The sequence below is a fragment of the Crotalus tigris genome, unplaced genomic scaffold (assembly GCF_016545835.1).
Source record: "Crotalus tigris isolate CLP2741 ecotype Arizona unplaced genomic scaffold, ASM1654583v1 scf7180000020270.473046, whole genome shotgun sequence".
Taxonomy (NCBI): domain Eukaryota; kingdom Metazoa; phylum Chordata; class Lepidosauria; order Squamata; family Viperidae; genus Crotalus; species Crotalus tigris.
Genome location: NW_024097939.1, coordinates 214819 through 240489, shown reverse-complemented (window position 1 = coordinate 240489; position 25671 = coordinate 214819). Strand labels below are relative to the sequence as shown.

Here is a 25671-nt window from a genome sequence, read left to right as displayed (position 1 = left end):
ATGATTAGGTTTCTGTCAGTCTCAGACTATAAAAGTAACAATAGGCTACTCACATATGTGAGGGACTACCTTGATGTGGTTGTGGGGCTTGTGTGCTCTGATAAAGAGGAGAAATATGCCAGAGGTTCAGCCATACTAAACTGTCTCATTAGAGGAGTCAGCCTCTGCCATAAACAATATGATGACATATAATTTACAGGAACCCATACGGGACCAGATGCTGCCAGGTCAAAAAGGACTATGCTAGGTGTTTGAGTTCCTGGACATCTGGTAGAAAGTGAGTTACAGGACTCAGAACTATTGTCTGAGCAAACACTGCCAGTAGGTGCAGAACTACTGGAAGAAAAGTTGTTCACTCATTACAAAATAAAGAAAGATTGAAATCCTGTGACAATACCTTTAACAACATCAAACAGCATCTGCTTATCCCAAATCCTTGGGAAGGACTAAATAGGTCGATAAAATTGCCAGATTAAGTCTAAACATCTGGCTGACTGTGTGACCCAACATCATAATAAGCCCTCAGTGAGACAGTATCTTTATGTGGATGTGGAGCTTGCATGTCTTGAGGAAGACGAAAGCTATGCCAGAGGTTCAACCAGACAGGACAGGTCTCAGCATAAAAGCAGACGAAGAGCATCCCCCCCCCCATAGACAATTTGGTGAAATGTAAATTACAAAACCCTCTATCCGATCAGTTATCTCCCCGGTCAACAAGGACCACACTTGATGTTTGAGTTTCTGGACTTTTGGTGACAACTGGCTACAGGATTCAGGACTATTGGCTAAGCAGCCAGGGCCAGCAGCTGCAGAACTACTGGAAGAAAAGTTGCTTGCCCATGGCAAATATTCAAAGACCCCAAACAAAGAAATAATGATTTGCTATTGCAAATCAAGTTCCAAGAGAAGAGGATATTTGAAAAGAATGCACCAGTTCTGGAAAGAAAAACATTCAGAATAAGAAATAATAGGACAGAGATTAATAGATCAGTATTGATTTATAATATGAAATAAAGTATTCACAGAAGTAGAATTGGAAGAACTGCAAATATCTATCCAGGGCAAAGAAATCAAAGCTTTGCCAAAAGTAATTTAGACAGTAGAGACAAGCCAGTTGGTAATAAAACTTGCATCACAATTGAACTATTTTCATTTGCAAACCAAGCATCCTTTCCTCTACCTTCTCTTCAGAAATGACAAAGTCTTCTAACTGGAAAAGAATAATATGAAATGAAGAATAAATGAGCATCTAGAACTGCAGGGGGAAAAAACAGAATAAAGTTGCCAGAATTGAAATTTGTTAAAAAAACGCTTCAGTATTAAAAGATGCCAGTACTATATAAGCATCATCACATTGCAAGAAACAGATCAACCGATGGACAGCTTAGTTGCTGTTATAACTGAATATCTCGGATACAAAGTACACAAAGAAGAAAAAAAGACGAATATCAGAATGGAAGATCAGGTTTGAAAATAATATGATGCAACATCAAATGCAAGCAAGCTAGAATAGAAGTGAAAGCAAAAAAAGCTGAAGAACAAAGGGCAAGGAAAATCAAGAACTGGTCAGCACCAGGTGAAGATGAACTGCATTTATTTAACTGATCATTGCCAAGCAGTTTAACAAATATTTCAAGGAGGTGAAGATTGGTTAACATCTGGCAAACCCTACCTGATAATGAAAGAGCCAACAAAAGGGGCACCACTAGGCAACTACAGGTTGATTATTCGCTTACCTGTAACTTTCAGGTTATTAACTGGTTTGATAGTTGATGCATCTAATTGAAAATAAACTCTTTCCATCTGATCAGTAAGGAAACTATCCAAACAGCAGCAGGACAAAAGATCAGTTCCTAATTAACAAAGATGAGTAAAAGGAAGATCAACTTTAATGTAGCTTGGACTGTGATTACTAGAAGGCTTCCCTATGACCCTTTGGCTCCTTTTCACATTACTGGATAATTAAGTATCTAGAAATAATAAGAATCAGTAGAAACATATGAAGCTTTGTGCAAAAATCAATGGTACAGTGGAAGACGCTGTTTCTAGTTGGTGGTGATAAACCAGTACAGGTTAGCATTGAGAGAGGAATTTTTCAAGTAGACTCACCATGACCACTACTGTATGTCATTGCATTGATTTCAATAGTACTGAGCAAGTCAGGCCAGGGTTATCAAACATCAAAAATATCTGCCAGGCTATCTTCTTTACATGGACAATCTGAAACTGTATGGAAAACTACCATCTGAAATAGAATCGTTGCTCAACACTGCCTTATATTCACTCAAAATATTACAGTAGAGTTTGGACTTGACAAATATGCCACCTACACTATCAGCAGGGGAAAAATAGTGGAAACTGAAAAAATCCAGATAACCTATTGAAATAACATCAAGAATATGGATGAAGATGATCATTATGAACATCTGAGTATCCTTCAAGCTGACAATATCAAGCACACTGGAGTCAGGAAGAAGGTTAGTAATGAATACATCATAAGAGCAAAGAAAATCTTAAAGTCAAAACTCAGTGGCAGAAATGCCATGAAGGTAATTAACACCCAGGTAATCCCAACATTAGATATAAAGCTAGAATAGTGAAGCAGACTTAGAAGCCCTAGATAGGAAGACAAGAAAAATAGTAACAGTGATTTATGCCCCTCATCCATATAGTGATTTTGACAAGAGACTGTTTACAAGACACATAGGTGGCATGGAAGAAGAAAAAGGGACATTGGATGAATATTCGAAGAAGAGTGAAAAAGATGCACTAGAACAGACATGTCAAACACAAGGCCCGGGGCTGGATGCGGCCCGCAAAGTGGTTTCATGTGGCCCACGAAGACATCCTGGAAACAGTAAGGGAACGGCCCCCGCTGCCTTGGTCCTGGCCCAGGCCAGCTGAGAGCCAATGTACAATTTTGTGGTGGCCATCTATGCTGAAATGTATTCAGTCTTATATCCACAATGCCATCTGGAAACAGCGAGGAACCAGCCCTGCCGCATCAGCCCTGCCCCCTGGATGCATGCTGGGGAGGTGTCACCCTTTGTGAGGAATGAAGAAACGCACCATCACCTGGAAGTGGCCAACAAACCTACTTTACATATCTGGCTTGATGGGCTCTGGGGGAGGGGTTTCAGCAGGCAGCAGGGCGCTATCCTTACAGCGCTGAGAGGCTGAGCTGGGCAGTGCAAATCCAAAAAGAAACACAACAACACCCAGCCCCCAGCCTGCCCAGTTTCAGCAGGTAGTGAGGCGCTCTCCTCACAGCACCAAGAGTTGAGCTGGGTGGCGCAAATCTGATGAGAAGTGCAATGTTGCCTAGCCCCAGCCTGCCAGTTTCAGTAGGGAGGAAGGTGCAAAGCTGGCGAGCTTCACACCTCTCAGCTCAATCTCTTGGCACTGTAACGAAAGCGCCTCGCTGCCTGCCGAGACCGGGTAGGCTGGGGGTTGGGCAACGTCGTGCTTGTTTTTGGATTTGCGTTACGCAGCTCAAACTCTTGGCTCTGTGAGAGCACCCTGCTCCCTGCCAAGAGCGGGCAGGCTGGGGACTGGGCAGCATCACGCTTCTTTTCAGATTTGCGCCACCTGGCTCAGCCTCTCGGCGCTGTGAGGAGAGTGTCCCGCTGCCTGCCGAGAAAGGGCATGCTGGGGGCTGTGCAGCATCATGCTTCTTTTCAGATTCGCACCGCCTGGCTCAGCCTCTTGGTGCTGTGAGGAAAGCGCCTCGCTGCCTGTCGAAACCGGGCAGGCTGGGGGCTGGCTGCATTGTGCAGGTAACGTTGACTCTCATGCTGCTCATGGCATCCCTTCCCCAGAGCCCACCAAGCCAGAAATATGAAGCAGGTGAGGGCCATTTGCTGGCCACTTCCAGGCAATGGTACATTTATTCATTCCTCATGAAGGGTGACACCTCCCCAGCTGCGTTTCTTGCCTGTTTTTCTCCCTCTCTCATCTCAAATATTTTCCCAGCACTCTGTACTTAGGAAGGAAGAAAGGAAAGAAGGAGAGGGAGAGTCTGAGGGAAGTCCTGCCTTAGTCCTGCCCTGCTGTCCTTTCACGATCCCCTTGCTCCATCCTCCTGGCCTATCCTGGGGGTCTCCCATCCTATTGCTAAGGAAGCATTGGATACAAAGGGAATCGGCCTTCCTGAGCAACCTGGCTAAGGAGAGCAAGCACAGCAGCAGCAGCCTTGAGGAGGTAAGTGCAGCTTGGCGCCCCCTTGGGGAAGTGGGGCTTTGCTTGGTGCCACAGGTGCTCGAGGGCCAGGCTGGGCATTTGACCTCTGCTGCCTAGCGCTCTGGGCAGCCCGCACCATCATCCAGCCCCCCCACATGGCCTGAATCCTCCAGTGGACCATGCCTTGGCACTTGCCCTGGTCCCACCTTCTTCTGCCAGAGACCCTCAGATCTGTCCCACTCCTACCCAGGTCCCCACAGGCCCCCTTGATGCGAATGATGTAGAGCTGGCCATGCCCACCCAGTAGGCCACACCCACTCCATACATGCCTACTCAGTAGGCCGCACCCACCCTGGCCACACACCCCCCCGAGGCCAACCGCAATGTTGATGCGGCCCTCAATGAAATTGAGTTTAACACCCCTGCACTAGAAGGTAGTATAAAATGAAGATTCACTGAATACCAGAGAGTCTAAATTGGCCATTACATGAAAACAATAGCAGGCAAAGCAGATAATAACAAGACCTGACAATGGCTAAGAGCAGGAAAATTGATGAAAGACGGTAATTATGGCTTCATTAGAACAAGCCTTAAGAACACATGCATATAAAGCCACAATTGAAAAGACAACAACAAATAGCAAAGAAGCTGAAGAAACAAAGGACCATGTAGTTAGCTGCTGCAAGAAGATTGCACAGACTGATTATAAACAATGGCATGAGAAAATAGCAACAATGGTTTTTGGAATATCTGCAAGAAACATCACCTGGCTGAAAGCATGAACTGGTGGAACCATAAATAAAAATAAAAAGTGTTCTGGACTTTAAATTTGGCAGTGGCAGATAAGTGTAGTATCTGTTACACAATACTCCAGACATAACAATTGTTGATAAGAAAGGATGAGAAAGTCTGGATAATGGATGTGGCAATATTTGGAGACAGCAGAAGAGAAGAGAAATAACTGTAAAAAATCACAAAAAAACTGCAAATGGAAGTAGAATGACTGTGGCAAAAAAAGAGATATTACCAATAGAATAGGTACCTTGGGTGCTAGTCCAAAACATCTGGAGCATCACTTGAACACCATTGACAAAATCACCAGCCAATTGCAAAAGGCAGCTTTACTTATAATAGTTTACATACTGCAGTGGTACCTTTAATATTATTAAACAACAGCATTTGCTATCCCAGGTTGTTAGGAAGGACTCACTAGATGGACAAAAGTGCCAAATCCAGTCTAAACATCTGGCTGACTGTGCAACAAACCATAATAATAAAAACATACAAAGAGTAGTGATAAACTAATTCCATATTGTTGCCAAAAAAATTAGATGGATGTCTCCATAGTCTACTTGAGGAAGACTTTGTTATAAATTATAGCAAACTAAAAATAACTTTGTAAAGTATAGACAATGTTTCTTTAAAAACTATGTTGTGTTTTAAACTGTTTTAAATTGATTACCATTATTACAGAAACTTAATTTTATAAATAGGAAATGAAAGCAATTTTTGTTAGCAAACTATCCTAAAGCAGGATCCTGTAATTTAAATGTAAATGGATTAAATGACTGTCAGGTTTAGTAATAGAAAACAGATCTGAAGTGGCTCTCCCTGTAATCAAAGGAAGTAATTCTTTTCCATAGTAACAATTTGAGTTCATTATCAATTGCCATTAATATACAAATATTACTCTTGAAAAATTCCATCTCGGTGCAGAGATAAATCCTTCAGCTACATAGGATAAAAGAATTCTGTTTTGGATATGTTTCTTTTCCCAAGTCCAGCTGTTAGTTTTCCCCTGACTCCATTTTATTTTGTTTTCGTCTTTGCTCTGTAAAGGTTGTGTCCTTTCCTGTTCTCGTTGACAAGTTACCCCTCCCCCCTCCATGTAGATTGTCCAGGCAGCAAACTGACAAGAGTCAGGGTGAGTAGGAAAAAGGAAGCGCTGGGTCTGAACCATAGTCTGTTACATTCACCGAAGCAAGCAGGCCATTGGCTGAATTGGGCTGGGCACCCACGTGATTGGAATGTGGCTGTATTGGCTCTAACCGTAGCGCAGTCATTGAATACAGGAGGCTACTGGATACTGTATTGTAGACTGAATGGAGGTGCAGTCAGTATCGGAGATGGGGTAGGTGTACATTGGCATTGTACTCTTAATAGAAATTAGCATTTGTATCTGTGGCAATGAGCTGATCCATGCCTTTGTATTGACAAATATCAGAGAAGGCAGTCTGGTTGTTTTTAACCCATCTGCTCATTTTGACTTTTAGAGAAATATACGAGAGATAGATTCTTAGCATTATAATCCCTGTTTTTGACAGGCTGGAAGAAGGTGGTAATGGTGCACTTAGAAGGCGGCTGAAAAAAATAAGATGTCTTTATCGGGAACAAAAGATTGTTTTAAAGGTTTGACATAGAAAATGGGAAAATGGTATCTTAGGAGACGGATAAAGGGCAACAAAGAATGAAACGGATTCATTACTTAGAGGAATGAGAACTGAGCCCATTGAAATCCTCCTCCTCCTCCTCCTCCTCCTCCTCCTCCTCCCCCCTCCTGTCACAGAAGCAGCAGCCAGAGAAAAAGACACAAAGCCACATAGGAGATGCCTTGATGTGAATCTAACAGCCCTGCAAAATAGAGGCTGTAGGGGAAGATGAGGCAAGTATTATAGAAACTGAATTATTCTAGCTTTGAAATATTTACTTTGACATTGGGAAGCCAGGAAGATTCTGTACTGAAAATGGTGCAAAATCATATGCCTTTGTTACTGACACGATGTATAAGTGGCACTTTTGCGGTTTACTGCAGCAGTTTTTGCTTCCTTACTTAAAAAGAAAAAGCTACCTAGAAATGAGAATGTTTCCTGCACTGCTGCAATCAGGAATGTAATAAAGCAGCTGCCACCTGAAAAAAAAAAAAGCAATTGCTGAAATAGAAAATAAAGCTGTATATTGGGCTCCTCATTTTCTTTGATCATCCACCCAGACGAAGCTATCTGACTTATATTCATCATCAAAAAAACTCGGAGTTATTCAGTCTTGGATAATATTAATAATAAATAGCAAATGAGGTGTTTTTCTTTTTTTCTTGTCATATAGTTCTTTTAATGTAATAATTAGGTCATCTTAGGTATTTCAGTATGAATGAAAAATGAAGGATTTTTCAGTATCAGTAGAATTATAAATAGTAAAGTAAAGCAATGATTTTAAAGTAAATGGATAAATTGAAAATAATGTTTGGTAACATAAGCAGCAGATAGCATTTTAGAGGAAATTTGCTGCTTTTGTGGGAGGTGGGGGGGTAGTCCAGATTATTCTTTAAAATTCGTTATGCTAAATTTAGAAATGCTAATTTTTTCTACATGTGTATGCTTTTATTTTCCTGTTTTTGTTGGAACATTAATTGCATTCGTGAAAATTGTCTAATTTTAGTTATATCAATCAGTATTCAATATTTTTAAAAAACGGAGAGGAAGACTTAACTATAGTTAGAGCAGGCCAGTTGAAACCCATGGAGGCTTCAGTCATGAACTGAATAAATGGAATCCCATTTAATCTTTAATCTTGAATCACACCTAATTTGTTTTCAGAAAGTGGGTAAATTAAGATGTTCTTTCAAGATAATTAGTTATGATTTTAATAATTATAGCAAAGGGTATAAAATATAACCTGCCATTTAAATAATTTTAATGGAACAGAACTAAATAACAATGCTATGTATATCATCTGGTACTGAAATTCCATTGAACTCAATGTTATTTTTTTGTTGCTTAACATGTAGAGGTTTGCACTTGATATCTATAAAAATATTGTATGAATACTTTTGTATGGAATGTATTTTAGTATATGTAATTTTAACCATTCAGACTTAAAGATATACATATTACTATATAACTGGTAGTAGTCCCAAAAGGGTAACAAGTAATAACTATGTCACTTAATAGTAGCAGAAGCTAAAGGGAAAATAATCTACCAATAAAGGAGAATATTTGTAGTCAGGGTTGAAATGAGGGGTCCTTGGTGCTCTCTGAGCTTGGTTGTTTTCTTGCAGACCTTTCATTACCCAAACTAGGTAACATCAGTACAAGTGAATAATCTAGGGAGTAATCTACTAAGTTTTGTGGGTGTGGACAGAAAGATACATCCCATTAGCATGATATATAGCACAAAACAATTTGGGTATCCTTGCTGCTCATCCTCTATGTGCAAGGAAAATGCAGAGAGAGATGTGGCATTGACCTGTCGCCTGTTTGTCAGAGAAACTACTGTCACTTAATTTGGACTGACACTTTAAGCCCCAACCTCACTGACTGTTATGAAAATCTTTATGCTTGGTGAATGGGGAAAATGCAATTTCACTGACCTCTTAGTTGGATTGAATTTATACTGTATTGATATGTTGTGCAAACTATAATCAATAATATATAATCAGCAAATTGCAGTGAAGAAGACAAAATCTAAGCCATACAATGCAAGTGACAAATAATGCTTCCTAATCCTAAACTTTGGAAGCACATGAAATGCTAGTATGGAATATATGTGCAGAACAGCAGAATGATTGACAACATGTTGAATAGCCCTAGAGCAGGAGTGCTGAAATTCTAGTAAAGTGCTATCTGGTGCAGTCATTGCCTCTATTCCCCAGGCCTGTTTGTTGCTTCCAGTTAAAGTGCATTCAACCTCTTGTCCTCGATATTCTGCTCTTTGTTAATACTCTTTTCATTTACTCTTTCTTTCGCTCTCCCCCTCTTCGTAGTTGGAGTCCCTTCTATCACCCCTTTAATTTCGTGATATCGCTGCCTCCTCCAAGTCTGTCTTCTAGGCCTACTCAATATATTTGTTGCCTGAATGCTCTTCCACTTGTGGCAGTGCATTTCCTCCTTTGCTGCTGCACTTTTTTCTCATTTTTAATCCATTACTTTCTGCTACAGCAGCCACCTCTGATTCTCTTTTGTATGTGCATTTACATCAATTTTCTTCACTTGGTTTCTCCTCCACTTTGTTACTTCTTTCATTTGATTTCTTTCTCCAGATTCTTTTCTTGCCTCCTCCCAATTCACTCTGCTGCTTCTCCTCTTCTCCTGTTTAGATATTTTTTTCTGGGGGTTTTTCTGCTCCTTCTGCCCGTTTTTGCTTAGTCTGTAACAATGAAATAAGTGCAGCTTTTTTTTGTCATCAGAAGATGGAGCTGTGAATCTGAATTTCACTGTCATAGCACTCTCTATTAATAAAAATATATGTTTGCAATACTTCGTATCAGTACTGTATACAGTACTTGCTACAGTACTTGTTAAAATAAAAATAATGAAAAACAATAATTTAATAAAGTACTAGAGGTTACTGTCCCACCTATCTTTTGAATACAGTTATTAGTGTGCTGTAAAAGAGCCCTTATAATGATCGAAGGCTTTGGAAAATTCATGCAGTCTTTCCTGAGATGTCTGTTTCTATATGAATGTTATCAGTGAAATTGCTAGATTTTTTTTGCTTTTCATTATATTATTATAAATCTTGATACATTATATTGTTTCAATATAGTCATGTTTATAGATTATTTGAGATTATTAGCATTCTATTATTTAAATAATTTAGAACAGGGGTGTCAAACTGCCGGCCCATGGGCGGGATGCATCATGGTGAAACCGCGCCCACCCCATTGCCAGCAATGGAAAATATGTTGCGATACATTGCGACCCATCACGTGACGTTGCGAGTTTGACACCCCTAATTTAGAGTGTTGAGTACAGAGAAGTGATCTATCACTATTAATTTACAAGCATAAATAATTTGACTTTTTCATCCTCATTTGAGTATAACATTAAAAAAACCACTCTGAATTTCATCGCATGTGTTATATGATAAAGATTTCAATCTTAAACTGATTGCTTAATATTAAAGTTTTCATTGTATTGTTACACTCAGTCTGTCTGTCCGCCTGTCCGCCTGTCTGTCTGTCTGTCTGTCTGTCTGTCTGTCTGTCTATCTATCTATCTATCTATCTATCTATCTATCTATCTATCTATCTATCTATCACTTGTTAAATTTAAAAAGATTTAAAATACCAAAAATTATATTGAAACATAAAAAAAGAATTGTTGTGTTTCTGATTTCTTCTTTTTTATTATCTACCACTTTACAATGCGTGTAGACATTTAAGCCCCTTAGAAACCAAACTGTAAGTTAATATATTTGTCATGCTATGTGATGTTTTGCATGCATGGAAACCATTCTTGCTTAAATTTGGTTAAACTTCTAGTGTATCTATGTGTGTATCTGTGAATGTATTAGTTTTGCCATCACTGTGTATTCTCTAAGGTTAACAATCAAATACCATCGGCACAACATTTTGTATCAATTTTTCTTTCAGTTGTTATTGATAAAGCTATTTTGTTTTCTTAACATAGATTTTATATAAAATGTTCTCCATAATTCTGAATAATTATAAATTGTTTTCATTGACTGAAATGAACTAATTATCACAGTTAATACTACATCCTCTGCAAAGCATGTTCATCCTTGCCTTGTTCCTTTACTGATTTGGAAATCTGCCAAGACATTATTGTTTTCTGCCATTTGTATATATTTTTAACCCAAGCTTGCAATTCTTCTTCAGGATTCATTTTATTTAGTACCATTACAAGTTGTCAAAGGCTTTTTCTCCATCCCAAAAAATTAGTGCAGCTTTCTTCTTTTTGTTAATATGTTCTGTTGCATTGATTTAAACACCTATTGTTACCCTTTATATTTCTCTTTAAGAAAAAAGCAGTTTGGTCCATATGTATATTTGAAATACATTTTTATAGTCTATTAGCTAATGTATTAATTCAGCAAGGAAATTGGTGTGCATTGCTACTTGAGATTCACATTCTCTTAATTGAAGGTAAATATTTGTCTTTGTCACATATACATTGTCCTACCGAAACCCATATTGACTTACCTTTAAGATATTTCTTATTTTGAAAAGTTGCTATATAGAATATGGCTTCTTATCCTTCCTGGATGGTAAAAGCCAACTAACACTTCCAGTTGATGGCCTGAATTGTGAATGCATCCCCAACCCCCGGGCCGCAGCCTGGTAAAAGCACTTGCTTGCCGCTTCCGTGGCCCGGTCCTGAAAGGGCCACAGCCTGGTAACAGTCAGTGGCCCTTTCAAAACTGGGCCAGGGAAGTGGCAGGCAAGTGCGCTTAGCTCCATTTGTGTGAATGATGGGCATGTGTGCCTGCCGCTTGTGCAAATGTAGCTGCGTGCTCGCCTGCCACTTGCACAGAACCATCCCCTCTCCCATTAGTCTGCAAAGCCAGAAAGGTTGGAGACCACTATCTTAAAGAGATGATCTTTATGTTATAAGACTGGTTATAAACCTGTGTCTAAGCCTTTCTTTTCAAAAATAATGGTCATTATATGACTGATAATTATAATCTTGATTTTAGTAGACCATTTCATTGGATTTTGATAATGGTCCACATAATTCATGTTAACTGTTTTAGTTGAAAGTTTGGTACCTTTTTTTTTTTTTTTTGGTCTAAACAGACAAGGTATATAAAGTATTAAAGGGTGCTCCACAAGATTCAATATTAGCACTATTTAATAATAGTAAATGCTCTTTAATATTTAATAATATTTAATATTAAAATATTACATATAATATTTAAATAGAATACTACTTAATATTTAAATTATTTGGAAGAGTCAATGTTGCTCTGTAGCTGAGTATCAGTTTCTGGTGATGATTCAAATTTTTGTTACCAAAGTTTGTAGCTGCATCTCTTAACAACCATTTGTTCAGTGACTGTTCAAAGTTACAATGGTGCTGAATGAATGGTACTTATAGTTTGTTCTTGGAGATATTGCTGTTGCAGTGACCCCATGGTCATTTGATCAAAATTTGAGCACTCAGCATTCACAGCTGCCTAGTGCACTTCAGCTGCCCCTCCTGCCTTTCTGCCCCCCATCTCTGCCCTTATACCATCCTGCCCTCTTCCACCTCTGCCATCTTGCCTTCCATCTCCCTCAGTAGACTTTCGCCATCTTCTTCCTCCTGCTGCTGGAATGGCTCGCTACCTGTCCCTTTGCAAAGGACTTATGCTGCCAGAAGCTGCCTTGAAAAGGGCCAGCCCAGGGGCACCTTGTGAGCAGGAGGAAGCAGATAGTGAAGGTTTGTAAGGGGCAGCTGAGGGTAGGCTGGCAGAGTGCAGGGTAACCAAAAGGACAAGATGGAGGGGGGAGGGAAGATAGGTGGGTAGCAGCTGAATCAGAGGCAGGAATGGTAGGGCAGGAGAAGCATGAAGTTTTTGCCTAATGAGGGCAAAGTCTTGACCTAAGAACTGCAACTGGGACTGTTGAAATTGCTGTCATTAAGTGGCGTGGTAACATAATATTTCACTTAACCTTAGGTGACGCTTAGACAATGCTTAATGGTGGAAAATCCTGCCCCAGATAGGATCATTAAGCAAAGAACATTTGAAATGCAGAACTACTGTTTGAACTTATATTGAATAAGACAAATAGTCCGAAACTGAATCCAGACAAATCAGAAATTATGCTGATAAGCACTTACAAGAACTAGATTGACTGAGTTTCACTTTTTCTATTTGAATAGATGCAGAATATTGGAATTTTTTATTAGTCAGAATGATTAGCTAATTTTTTTTACCAATTGTATGTAACATTTAGAGTCTGTGCAATCTTGGGCAGAGCCAATATGCTAATCTTGATTTTTTTTTTTTTAGAGATTCTTGTAGTATTCTTAATATAAGGCTGCGTTTGAAGCTGTCTATAAGAGATAAATAAGGTGGATGGTAGCTCTGTACTAACTCTTCTTTCTCTTTCACTCCTCTATCTTCCTTGAAAATTTTCAGTGGAAGCCAGGATGCTGTGTAGGCTCTTTACAACATTCATTTTTCCAGCTAGTCTTTTTCTTTCATCTAGTCCTGCATTACTTTACTTCCTGCCAAGTTATTACTTTAGTAATCAGCACTTCATTATCTACCTTTTCCACTCTTGATAAGATGAGTATAAATCCTTAGTCCTCCTTTCAACTCTAACCATCACTTTACTAAAATAAAGAATTGCATTCAACATGGAAAACCTGTGGATGAACCTCTCGAAACATTAATTAGTCTCTCTGGGTACAACGAAACCGTGCATGCAATCTGCATATTTACAATATATTTATATATTTATATTCATTTCTTGATGCAAATGTTTACTAAGTAGGCTTCAGGTTGTGTAGTCATCTTCTAACATGCAAAATTTCAGCTTGAAAATGCTTTGAAAATTTTTGTCTATTAGCTAATTTAACTTTCGGGGAAAGTTTTTTCCCAAATTTACTATCTTCTGAGCATTCATTAAAACATGATCTATTTTGGAACATATTAAATTGTTTTGAAGGAATAAATCTGATTTTTAAGAATTCAGGGACAGATTCCCCCCCCCCGAACATTGTTGTTAAAATGGATTTAAAAATATAAATAACAAAAATGCCTAAATTTGCAATTTATGTACAAAATAGGAATTGATGGGATGGAAACTGGACATCAAATTTACAGGCAGTCCTTGACCTGTGACTGTAATGAGGCTGCCCATTACTGTTGCAAATTGTGATGGCTATTAAGTGAAGCACCCACATGATCGCTCCAATGAATGACTCCCATCCCAGTTTTCCCAATGCAGTCATTAAGTGGAGCAGGGGTGCCTCAGAGTCCCTGGAACGCCTAATATAAGCCCTGCCTGGGCTTTTCCCATCTCCTGAGGCATCCTGTGCTTTGCTTTCCACCCTCAGGATCCCTGCAGGCCTTGGGACTGCTTTGCCATCCCACCAGATTCCCACACACAACTTTCCCCCCCCCGCCCCCAATCACATATTGCTTACTTATTTTTTTACTGTAGATCTCCACAGGTTACATTGGGGAAGACAAACACACTTTTCCTTTTCTATCCGTTCCCAGAAACTAACACGACTTTTGGAGCAGCCTAGGGGGACCCAACCTAGCAACACAGCTTAGGGACATCGAAGGACGGAGCACCTTGCTCTTCTTCCATAGCTCCTTTCTTTATAGCTCAGGCTTGTTAGAAACTGCAGGGGAAACAAAAATGGGAGCGCTTTGTCCTAACTTCATTTCCTACTCACAGTTTCTAGCCCAGGGATGCTAGTAGTTGTAGGGAAAACTAAGATGGAAGAGCTCTATTCCACCTTTGTTCCCTCCCACCACCAATGACTTCGAGCTTTTCTTTCTAGCCCAGATACACTAGAAAGGGGGGAGGGTGTCTCTCAGCTTCATTTCTCCCCCTAGCTTCTAGTGTGCCTAGGCTAGAAAAGAAAACTAAAAGCTATTGGGAAGGGGAAACAAAGCTGGAATAAAGTAAGTGAGCAGTCAGTGATAAGGCTGGGTGAGGAGGAATGTAAGGTACCTGATGGAGTGGGAAGCAGGCCCAAAGTCTACAGGGACCCAGCTGGGGGAATGGGAAATAGGTGGAGTCTTACAGCAGTCTGCATCCGGTTGTAAGGGCAAATGACCACGGGGGCGCTTCAGTGGCCATAACTTTAAAACTAGGTCAGAAATAAACTAGGTCAAGCAGTCACTAAGTGACCGGTCATAAGTCAAGGACTACCTGTCATAGGTTCTATTAGTATAGCCAGTGGTCAAAGATACTGTAAATAATAATCTCAGGAGTTATTAGGCATTTTGCATTTATATATAAAGCAGATTTCTATAACTATGTATAGGATGAGGGCCACACTTCATCTTTGAATGAGGAATTACAAAGCACATTCCAAATAGAATGGAAAGTAAATTTTTCTTCAGTTTGAGTTTAGCTCCTGGTGGCTTCATGAATATGCTTGTGTAGTTTTTCCTGGGAATATTATGCAAGTGATATGCTATTCCTTCTTTGGGGATTTTTTAAAATAATTCTTAGACTAGTCCTTAATTCTGTTATTTCTTGCTGGTCTTCTATTCAATCAGCAACCAAATGGAAAAACAAGTTGCCAGAATATGCATGGCTATTAAAAATATAAACATAAATAAATTGGTGTTAATTGCATCAAGTTAAATTGCATGTGCTATTATTTAAGTTCTCTGAATGTTATTTGTTTATACATACATACAAAGATATGCACACACTTATGCATATGTACCTTATTTAGGCCAATAAAAGGAATGAATAAATATGGGAGCAAACTAATTAGCAAGGAAGATTCATTTAATTTTTTTACTCACTGTTCATAGTTCATTTTTGAATTAAACTTTCCTCCAGTCATCTCATATGCCCCTGCTATGAATGGAATATTTGTATACGCATACATACTTCCTGATCGTCATGAAGCAACTGATTCAGTCCTTGGAATAAGGAAATTACTTAGCCGTACTCTTTTTCCAAAATACTCTGTTGCTCATTCATAGCTGAATACCTACTGTTTTAGAATTAGGGTATTACCCACATTTTAATATATTTCATTTAGGTGCATTCTCTACTTTCTATTTCTATTTTATTTCCTCTTTTTAGAGAAAAGTAGGAAAATAGTTTGTCTATTGTATTCAAGTAACATTCTCAAATGGAATGTTAGTCACATATTATATACACACACACACATACACATATATATGCTCCATTAGACATACTGGTGAAACTATTGCCTACTATCTGTAGCCACCTAAAAGCATATTCATTTTTTAAAAAATTCAAATGGACCTTAGCAACCATCTAATCTAATTCCTAGTCAGTACAGGATCCACTAAAACAGCTATGACAGATGTCCATTCAGTCTCTCTTTGAAGACTTTCAGCAAGTGAGAACTTATCATTTCATACGGTAGCCTGTTCCACTTGATATCTAACCTGTACCTTCTCCTTTGTAATTTTGACTTCATGAATGACAGTGACAAATTGAAGTAAGTTTAGGGGAAGTGCCTACCATCTGGGGTATCAAAGTAAGTACTACTCTTTGTATTGTGAGACAGCCCTTCACATATGACTGTTGTTAGCTCTCAGCCATCTTTTCTATAAGATAAACATATCTAGATCTTTTAACCATTCCATGTAGCAGAGGTCCCCAACCTCTGGGCTGCAGCCAGTTGGGAACTGGGCTTCTCAAGCGACAGGTGACCACACAAAGTTTTATTTGCACACGTGTGGGATTAGGTTATGTGCATGAACCCATACCTTCTCCCCTGCCACCCTTGCCACTGCTGGTCCTGGAGCCGGAAAGGTTGGAGACCGCTGCCTTATAGGATTTAGTTTCCAGACCTCTTAGCCTCTTACTTCAAATTATCATTGTCATTTATGAAGTATGGTGCTCAGAGCTGGAGACAGAGCTAGGCCTAGTAACAGTCACAGTTACTTTCCATGATTTGGACTCTGTATTCTTGTGGATGCATCCCAAGATAGGATTTGTCTTTTTAGCAGTTGCATTACACTGCTAACTCGTGTTTGATTTGTGGTCATGTAAGCCAAGCTTTACCCATCCTATAATTGTGCCTTATAGTTTTCCTATACATTTTTTATCAGAATTTTACATTTTATCAGTTAAATTGTTCATTTCAGCCTACTGCTCAAGTCTATCTTGATTGTTTTGAATCTTTCTTTTATGTAAACGTTAGCCACCCTTCCCTATTTTGTGTTGTCTGCAAACTTTATAAATATCTTTTTTATGTTAAACAGTGTATGGTCTAAAATATAGGCCTAGGGCATTTTTTTTCAATATTTCTTTTCAAGCTGAAGTTAGAACCATTTATGAGCACTGTTTGAATACAATTATTTAATCAACTCTGAGTCTTAACAGTAGTATCATCTAGGGCATGTTAAACATTTTTATTAATGCAAATATAATGAGGTGTTCTATCAAAAGCTTTACTGAAATCCAGACACACCATATCTACATCATTATTCTGACCTACTAAGTTTATACTTTCACAGATAAAAATTAGATTAGTTAGGCACAATTTCTTTATAACAAACCCATTCTAACTACTACTACTTGTAGCACAGCTATCCAAGTCTTTATAAACATACTGTTTGATCATCATTTTAAAAATCTTGTCCAGCATAAATATCAAGCTGACAAGCCTGTAGTTTCCTGTCTCTTCTTTCTTCCCTTTTATGAAGATTGGGATGACATTTGCCTTCTTCCAGACTTCTGTGACCTCATCAGTACCACAGGAGTTCTCAAAGATTACTAAAAGTGTTCCTGTGATTGCTTCTTTTAGTTCCTTCTGTACCCTGAAATATAGAGATTAGGACCTTGAGATCTGAACATTTGTTCAGCAACTGTTCAAATTTACAATAGTGCTGAATTAGTGGCAGCTACAACCAATCCTCAGAGTTCCAGTTACTGTAGCATTTCCACGGTCCTGTAATGATGGTTTCTAATGTTTCCTGCTGGCTTCCTATAAGCAAAGTCAATGGGGAAGCCAGTGGGAACTTGGAAGTCAACATCACGTGAGGTCCTCACTTAACAGCACACAGGATTCTTGCTTAATGATGGCAACTGGGACTGCTGGAACTGCCGTCACAAAGCAATGTAGACACATGACATTGTACTTTACAGCCACATTACTTAGTAATAGCAATTCCTATCCCAATTGCTATCATAAGCCAAGCGCTACCTGTGATACATCTGGCCTGAAGTCTTGAATTTCTTTAAATTAGCTAAGTTCTGTCTGTTATGCCTCTCCTTACCCGTCCTAAAAAAATTTTGTTCTCTCAGTGGAAGAATGACCAAGTAGGGCACTATTTCCGTTTTGAAAAAAGATATGCATAAAATAGGAGTTCAGAAGTTTTGTCTTCTTGTCATCACCCATTATCAATTCATACTGTTTTCTCACACTGAACCTACAATCCTCTCTGACTTTCCTTTTATTTTATCGTAGTCTTTTTTATTTTTTGTGTCTCTTGCAAACTCAGCTCACTTTGAACTTTAATATTTCACTTTCATCCCTTTTTCCACAGTGATAAATTGAGTGTGCTTTAAGTTTAATACATTGAATTAAGGAGCTTATCTATTTATTAAAGCATATTTATTGGTTCTGAATTATTTTGAAAATGAATTAAGACATACTTAATTCATATATGAAAATGCATGCTGTATACTAAAATTTGGATTGGAAACTTCTCATTAGTGAATATTTTGATATTGTCTTAAATGTTGTCTGAAGTAAAGGCATTCAAGAGTTTATTTTATTTATTTATTTAAAACATTTACAGTATATAGCTGTCCATCTTTCAGCCAACTCTGGGCTGAAAGTAAGCAGATCTGCTCTGTACTTTGTACTTAAATAGGGAATTACTTGAAGTTCCAAGACATTTTTACAATATATAAAAACTGCAATGATAAATTATTTAGGTGGGAAGTAATGTTCTGTTTTAAAAATAATTCATGATATGTTTCTTGGAGCAAATGAAATCAAATGTTTATTCTCTATTTGCTTCAGGTCCTGGGTTAGCCCAGAATGGCTGCAGTGTCATATGATCAGTTGTTAAAACAAGTAGAGGCATTAAAAATGGAGAACTCAAATCTTCGACAAGAACTGGAAGATAATTCAAACCATCTTACAAAACTGGAAACTGAAGCATCTAATATGAAGGTATGGAAATAATTTTACTTTAAAAGCATTTTGGGATTGTGCTTCGGATTGCATAGTTCTATGATTTTCCCTATAATGCAATGGATAGTGAGCTTTGTCCTTTTAAATAATTGTTTTCCCTTTAAAATCTCTGTTGTATCAGACCTCTTGTATTTGTGTGTGTGTGTGTGTGTGTGTGTGTGTGTGTATGTGCATTTCTATTCTCTCAACTGTTTAAGGTAATATCCATATACAATTTCTTAAATAAAATAATTGGCAATTGTGCCATATTCATGATGAGAGCTGCTTCTTCATGTGCTTTGTATCTTTAGGTTGAGATCAATTCCTTGTAAAATCTACACCTTAGGAAAACACGTTCTAAGGCAGGGATCTTCAGACTGGGTCCTTTTATGACTTGTGGACTTCAACTCCCAGAATTCCTCAGCCAGGAATGCTGGCTGAGGAATTCTAGGAGTTGAAGTCCACAAATCATAAAAGGGCCCAGTTTGAAGACCCTGTTCTAAGGTTTCAATTTCATCAGAGACAACAGGGGCATCTTCTGTATGTAAAGGTTGTCTGATTATATCTTCAGTGTGTTATTGCACTGAGAAAGGCATTGAAGTGTGCTCCAGGGAAGACCCAGAATTATTTGGAATTGAGTAACTTGTATATAGATACTGTTCGGGTTGCAGCTTCTATGTTTTAACATTTGTATCTAATCTCCCTTTGAGGATTTTATTTTTAGTATTATATATCAATCCCAGCATCCAGCTAGGGGTGAAGCAGCCTCAGTGGGCTCCTGAATTTCTCTTTATAAATTAATCCACACATTGTTCTCCAGTACAGGAGATGGATAATCCATGGATGGGTTTTCTCTGTCTGCCTGCTCTTGAGACCAAGTAGCCAAAGCTTGACACGCCCCCACTTCCTGTGGAGTCCATTCTTAACTTGGTCTCTGCTCGGAGAAGACTCGTTTTGGCGTGGCTCTCAGCTTATCAGGTTAGACAAGAAATCCATTGATTGATTATCCCTTGATAATTGGCTTCCCCTTCCCAAAAAAATTTTCCACCTATAGGAATTTAACCACAAAATTTTCTGGGGATCAGTCCTGATCTCAAACCTAAAATTAAAAAGGGGATTGGTGGGGAGGGAAATTTCCCCACAGATATCAGCCAGCCCCAGGGCTCTGGGGGGTGAAAAGGGGGGGAAGAAGGCATCAGCAGAGACTACTTGCTGAACCTTTTCCCCAACCACTAAGTTTTCCTTGGGATCATCCCTGATCCTATATTAAAATTGAAAAAGGGGGTGTGGGGGGGGGAAACTCCCCACGGATCCCAGTCAGCCCCAGGGCTCTGGAGGTGAAAAAGGGGGGGGGGGAACAAAGGCATCAGCAGAGACCACTTGCTGAGCTTTTCTCCCCAACCTTCCAAGGGATTTTTTCCTCAAATTGGGGGAAAAAATAACAATCTCCAGGTCCGGATTCAAACTTGAATTCGGATCATCGGAGATTCCCTAGCAGCCCAGGGCAACCGCGGGCGCCATTTTAGTTGCCGTTTTCAGACAACAAAGGCAATCCCTGGCTGGGATTACCTTAAAACGTCACAGCGCGCCAAATTTAAATCCCCGGGCACAAGCAGCTTCTGGGAGGCTGCGGAGCTTATCTTCAGAGGGAAACGAAGCACAGGAAGGGAGTAAGCCCCAACCAAGAAACGGAGGCTAGAGAACCCTCCTGGGATCTGCAAAGCCCTTTTTCAGGGAGAAACGAGCTGTGGCTGCCATCTCTTGCCAGAGAAAGGCAAACTGAGCTTAAGGAAGCTCTACATCATATCTGGAATCACTGATAGAGGCGGAATAGGAGCACACAACCAGCGCTCCACCCCCGATACACACATATAATAATAGGACAAAATATAATAATAATAAAAATAGATACATAAATTTTAAAAATAATAATAATAATAATTAAAAAAAAAATTTTTTTTTTGAAGCTAAAAATTAAGCGACTGCAGGGCCAACAGGCCTAAAGACAGAACACACAATATTATCATCATCACCATTATTGTTGTTGTTGTTATTATTATTATTATTTTACTATTATTGTTGTTCCTATTATTAGTATAATAGTAATAGTATTAATAAGAATAAATTCCGCTCTAGGTGACCGCCATTTGATACCTGCTGTGTATTAAGTCAGGCCTACAGACCCTTTTGAGGTCGCCACTGATATTTTTTGCCTCCCTTTTCCTTTTTCTACTGGTGCACGTTGCCTGGTCACCTAAGGCCTCCGGGCGGAACCCAAAGAGTGGTTCCAAACGTGCCTTCGGTACCTCCCTCAGCTACCGTGACCTTAGCCCAGAGAGAATATTTTTGTTGTGGTCGGGTGATCAGGGGAACAGTCCTGGTACTTGTTCCAATTTCGCTCCCGCCAATACTTGCCTGCCTGAGCGTCTTCTCAGTTTTTCTGGGACTGCTCAAGCGGAATGGAGGGACCCTCGTTGCCTCAATCCATGAGCACGACCCCTCCACCTCCCAATTACGGCTGCAACACACCTTCTGACCAGAAGGCGGCAGGCAAGTGCAAAGCGAAGACAAAACACTCACTCAAGAGGCCCTCCAAGTTGGCGGAAAAGCAAGCCAGCCGTAGGCACCAGGCCCTGGAGAAGGAGTTCTCCAGAGCGCAGAGGCAGGCCCAATTGGAATTGGTTCAAATAGCGGCCACCGAGATGGAATTACCATTGGGTCCATCCACATCAACCCAGAGCGCGTGGTCCATTCCAGGAACACCGCAACCACTGGATCCGCCATCTACATCAGCCCAACAAACAACCACGGCGGCAGGCACAACCACTGAGTCCAACTCTCCACCTGCGGTCACCACACCCAAAGGTAATGACATAGGGGACATCTGGGCAGATGGACGGCTAGAGGCCCTATTAACCAAAGTGGTGGACCGAGCCCTAGCACAGCGCTCCGCCCACCACGACCAGGGGCCCTCCATCTCAGCCATGCCACACTCGGAACTCCCCTCAGAGTCCTCAGGCATTCAGGAACCCGTCTCCCCGGCCCAGTCCTCCATGAGTGGTTATTCTTCACCACAAGAGGAGGATCAACCTGGGATCTCTATGTCAGAGGATGAGGAACTTCCCCCTGAGCCCCCCTCAGGGGGATTATTTAATCCCAACCGCTTCCTCACGATACTACGCAAGGCCACAGCCATTGCGGACATGGGGACGGATCAGTTTTCTCAGCCGCAAGCGACACCGGCCACCACATCCAGACCCGTATTCGTAGAAAAGGTGACAACGCAACACCATATACCTTGCCCCGCCATTTTCCTGAAAGGGATCAAGAAGCCATGGGACTCTCCCGCTTCCTTCCCATCAGTGAGTGGTACGGACAAAAAATTATACAGCACTGCCACAGACCTCAATGAGGCCTTAGAAATTCCTAAAGTAGATGAAGCCTGGACCCCCTTGGTCTCCCAGACAGCCATGGCTGGGGACCTAGTGGAGGCCCTTAAGGCAGATGACAAAAAGTGGGAACAAGCCTTTCGCAAAACCCACCAGACAGCGGCATGGGCCATCAAAGCAGCCACCTCGGCCTCCTTTTTTGTCCGGGCCACCCTCATCTGGTTGCAACAACTACAAACCATAGTTCCTATGGAGGACATACGAACACACCAGGACCTGGCTAAGATGGTAGCAGCCACGGAATACGCTGCAGACGCAACGTTCCAATCGGCCATTTTTTCATCCAGATCCATAGCATCCAACATAATTGCCAGGAGAATGCTATGGCTAAAACACTGGCAAGCTGACACCAAGGCTAAGTGGCGGCTAGCGACCGCCCCTTACTCAAGCAATGGTCTGTTTGGGGAGGCCTTGGACCCCTATCTTGTAGAGAACAAAGACAAGCGGAAGGTCATGGCACACTTGAACAAAAGGTCAGACAAACGTACCACACCTTACTTTCGTAGGCAGTCCTTTCGTCAACCGACAACCACGCCTATCAGTCAGGCACCCAAGCCATTCACTCCCAGGCAGAACAAACCGTACGGCCGCCCCTACGACAGACCGGGGTTCCAGCCCAGACAACAAAACCAGTCGAGACGACCCTTTCGTGGAACGGGTCGTCCGTACCGGAAGACAAAATGACTCCTACATAGACCTACCCATTGGAGGAAGACTAGCTCACTTCTTCCACCAGTGGGAGCAGACCTCCACGGACAACTGGGTACTACAAACCATCCAGTCCGGGCTGTCCCTGGAGTTCCTGGTCACACCCCCAGACCGACTCATCAACTGCTCGGTCTCCAGGAACCCCACCAAACGCAAACTCATGCAGGAGGCCATCCAACACCTGTTGGACATTCAAGCAATAGAACCGGTCCCAGCGGAATACAGAGGCAGAGGATTTTACTCCATCCTCTTTGTGGTTCCAAAGACTTCAGGAGGATGGAGGGCAATCCTGGACCTAAAAAACCTCAACCGCTACATCACATACAAAAAATTCAAGATGCAATCCCTTCAGTCCATCCTGGGAAGCATCAGAGAAGGAGACTTCCTGGCATCGATAGACCTCACGGAAGCCTACCTTCACATCCCCATCCACCCAAACCACCGCCGGTTCCTACGTTTCTGTTACGGGGGAAAACACTTCCAATACAGAGCTCTCCCCTTCGGTCTATCTTCGGCACCCAGGGTATTTACCAAGATACTAGCAGCGGTAGCCGCCAAACTGAGAAAAATCCCAATACGCGTCCAATGTTACCTAGACGACATACTAATCCAAGCAACATCCCTACAGACAGCTCAGGCGGACGTAAGGACCGTCATTCGCGTCCTCCAATTACACGGATTCTCAGTAAACTTTCAGAAGAGCCAGACAGTTCCCTCGTCCAGGCTGCTGCATCTGGGGGCCATGATAGACACAACCAACTGTATGGTCTATCTCTCCCAAGACCGGGTGGCCGGCATCAGGGAACTGGCTCGCTGGGTTCACAGGCAACGTTCAGTTCCGATACTAACACTTTCCCAATTATTGGGCAAGATGGTATCGGCCATAGCCATTGTACCCTGGGCCAGGCTCCACCTACGGGAACTACAGTGGTTTCTGCTCCCGTACCAACGGCAGAACACCAGCGCATCCAACCACCTAGTCAGGGTCACGGCACAAATCCGCAGGGCGCTACGCTGGTGGTGCTCTCGGGCCGTGACCAAGGGGTCACCCTTCAAGGAACCAGTCAGAGTTACCATCACTACAGACGCCAGTCTGTATGGTTGGGGAGCCCATCTGGACTCCCGGTTTGTACAGGGACGTTGGTCCGCCACGGATCTGAGAAACAACATCAACTGGCTAGAACTCAGGGCTATCCACCTAGCCTTGCAACAATTCAAAGACAGAATCAGAGGCCACCACGTTCTAGTCCTAACAGACAACGTAGCAGCCAAGGCGCACATCAATCGGCAGGGGGGGACCAGATCAAAAACCCTCATGACAGAGTCACGACTCCTATTCAGCTGGGTAGAGCCCAATCTGAAGTCACTAAAAGCGGAACACATATCGGGGGTCAACAACCAGCAAGCGGACTTCCTAAGCCGCACCACAGTGGACCCTTCGGAGTGGGGGCTACACCCGAACTTGTTCCTAGACATCTCCCGCAAGTTCGGGTACCCGATCCTCGATCTGTTCGCATCATCAGACAATGCCCAGCTCCCCAGATTTTACTCTCGTTACTTCAACCCGCGAGCAGAGGGGACGGACGCTCTGAGAACTCAGTGGCCTCAGGGTCTGCTTTATGCCTTTCCCCCACTACCACTCATACCGGCGGTCATCCGAAAGCTGATTCAGGAGCGGGCAGAAGTGATCCTAGTAGCACCATATTGGCCACAGAGACCGTGGTTCGCCGACCTGATGAACCTGTCTCAGTCGCCCCCATGGAACATTCCCCCTCATCAAGTGTCCCTACACCAGGGAACCATCAGTCACCCGGAACCCCAATGGTTACAACTGACCGCCTGGCACTTGAGCGCCAGATAATGGCACAGGAACTATTCTCTCCCGGGGCCATTACCATAATTCAAGCTTCACGCCGTCCGGCAACAAACCGCATTTATGACTCCACTTGGAAAAATTTTTGCCTTTGGTGCAGGGAACGGCAGTTTGACTTACACAAACTCTACATCCCTCAGATAGTAGATTACCTCTTGGAGGGACTAGACAGAGGCCTCGCCCCCGCGACCATCCGCAGGCAAGTGGCGGCCTTGTCCACCCTCCTCACCTGCACGGATTCGGTTCCCTTAGCTCACCACCCCAGGATCCGCGCCTTTATCAAGGGCGCCTATAACACCAGACCTCCAGTAATTCACAGGTACCCGTCCTGGGAACTACCGCGAGTCCTTCACGCACTCACTCGGTCACCATTTGAACCATTGGCGACCGTTTCCTTGCGACACCTGTCGCTAAAGGTGGCGTTCCTGATTGCCATCACATCGGCCAGACGAATTTCGGAACTGGCCGCACTGTCAGTCAGAAACGACCTATGCATTTTCCACAAGGACAGGGTGGTCCTTAGGTTAGATCCTGCCTTCATACCGAAGGTGAATTCACTCTTTCACAGGACACAGGAAGTAATTCTCCCAAACTTCTGTCCAAATCCAACACATGACCGGGAGCGGCAGTGGCATACATTGGACGTCCGCAGAGCCTTGCGGCGTTATATAAAGCGTACAGAACCCTTCCGCAAATCGGAGGCCCTATTTGTGTCCTTCCAAGCGGGCACCTTGGGGCGGAAAGTTTCCGCGGGCACCATTGGAAGGTGGATCCGAAGCTGTATCGCAGAAGCTTACAATGTATCATCCCTGCCGCCCCCAAGTCATCTCACAGCCCATTCCACCCGAAGCGCTGCAACTTCGGCGGCATGGGCTAC

At 41.8% G+C, this 25671-nt stretch overlaps 1 protein-coding gene across 5 annotated transcripts in view; it reads left to right on the top strand.

Moving 5' to 3' along the window:
- The window catches only part of APC (APC regulator of WNT signaling pathway), a 76071-nt gene that overhangs the window by 7105 nt on the left and 43295 nt on the right, over positions 1-25671 (top strand). For 4 of the 5 annotated variants that reach the window (XM_039366384.1, XM_039366387.1, XM_039366382.1 and 1 more), the window contains exon 2: positions 18612-18764. In XM_039366384.1, the coding sequence (XP_039222318.1) occupies positions 18630-18764 (135 nt within the window). In that variant the 5' untranslated portion in view covers positions 18612-18629. Of the gene's footprint in view, positions 1-6748; positions 6842-18611; positions 18765-25671 lie in introns of those variants that run through there. The other variant, XM_039366386.1, reaches the window with a different exon arrangement.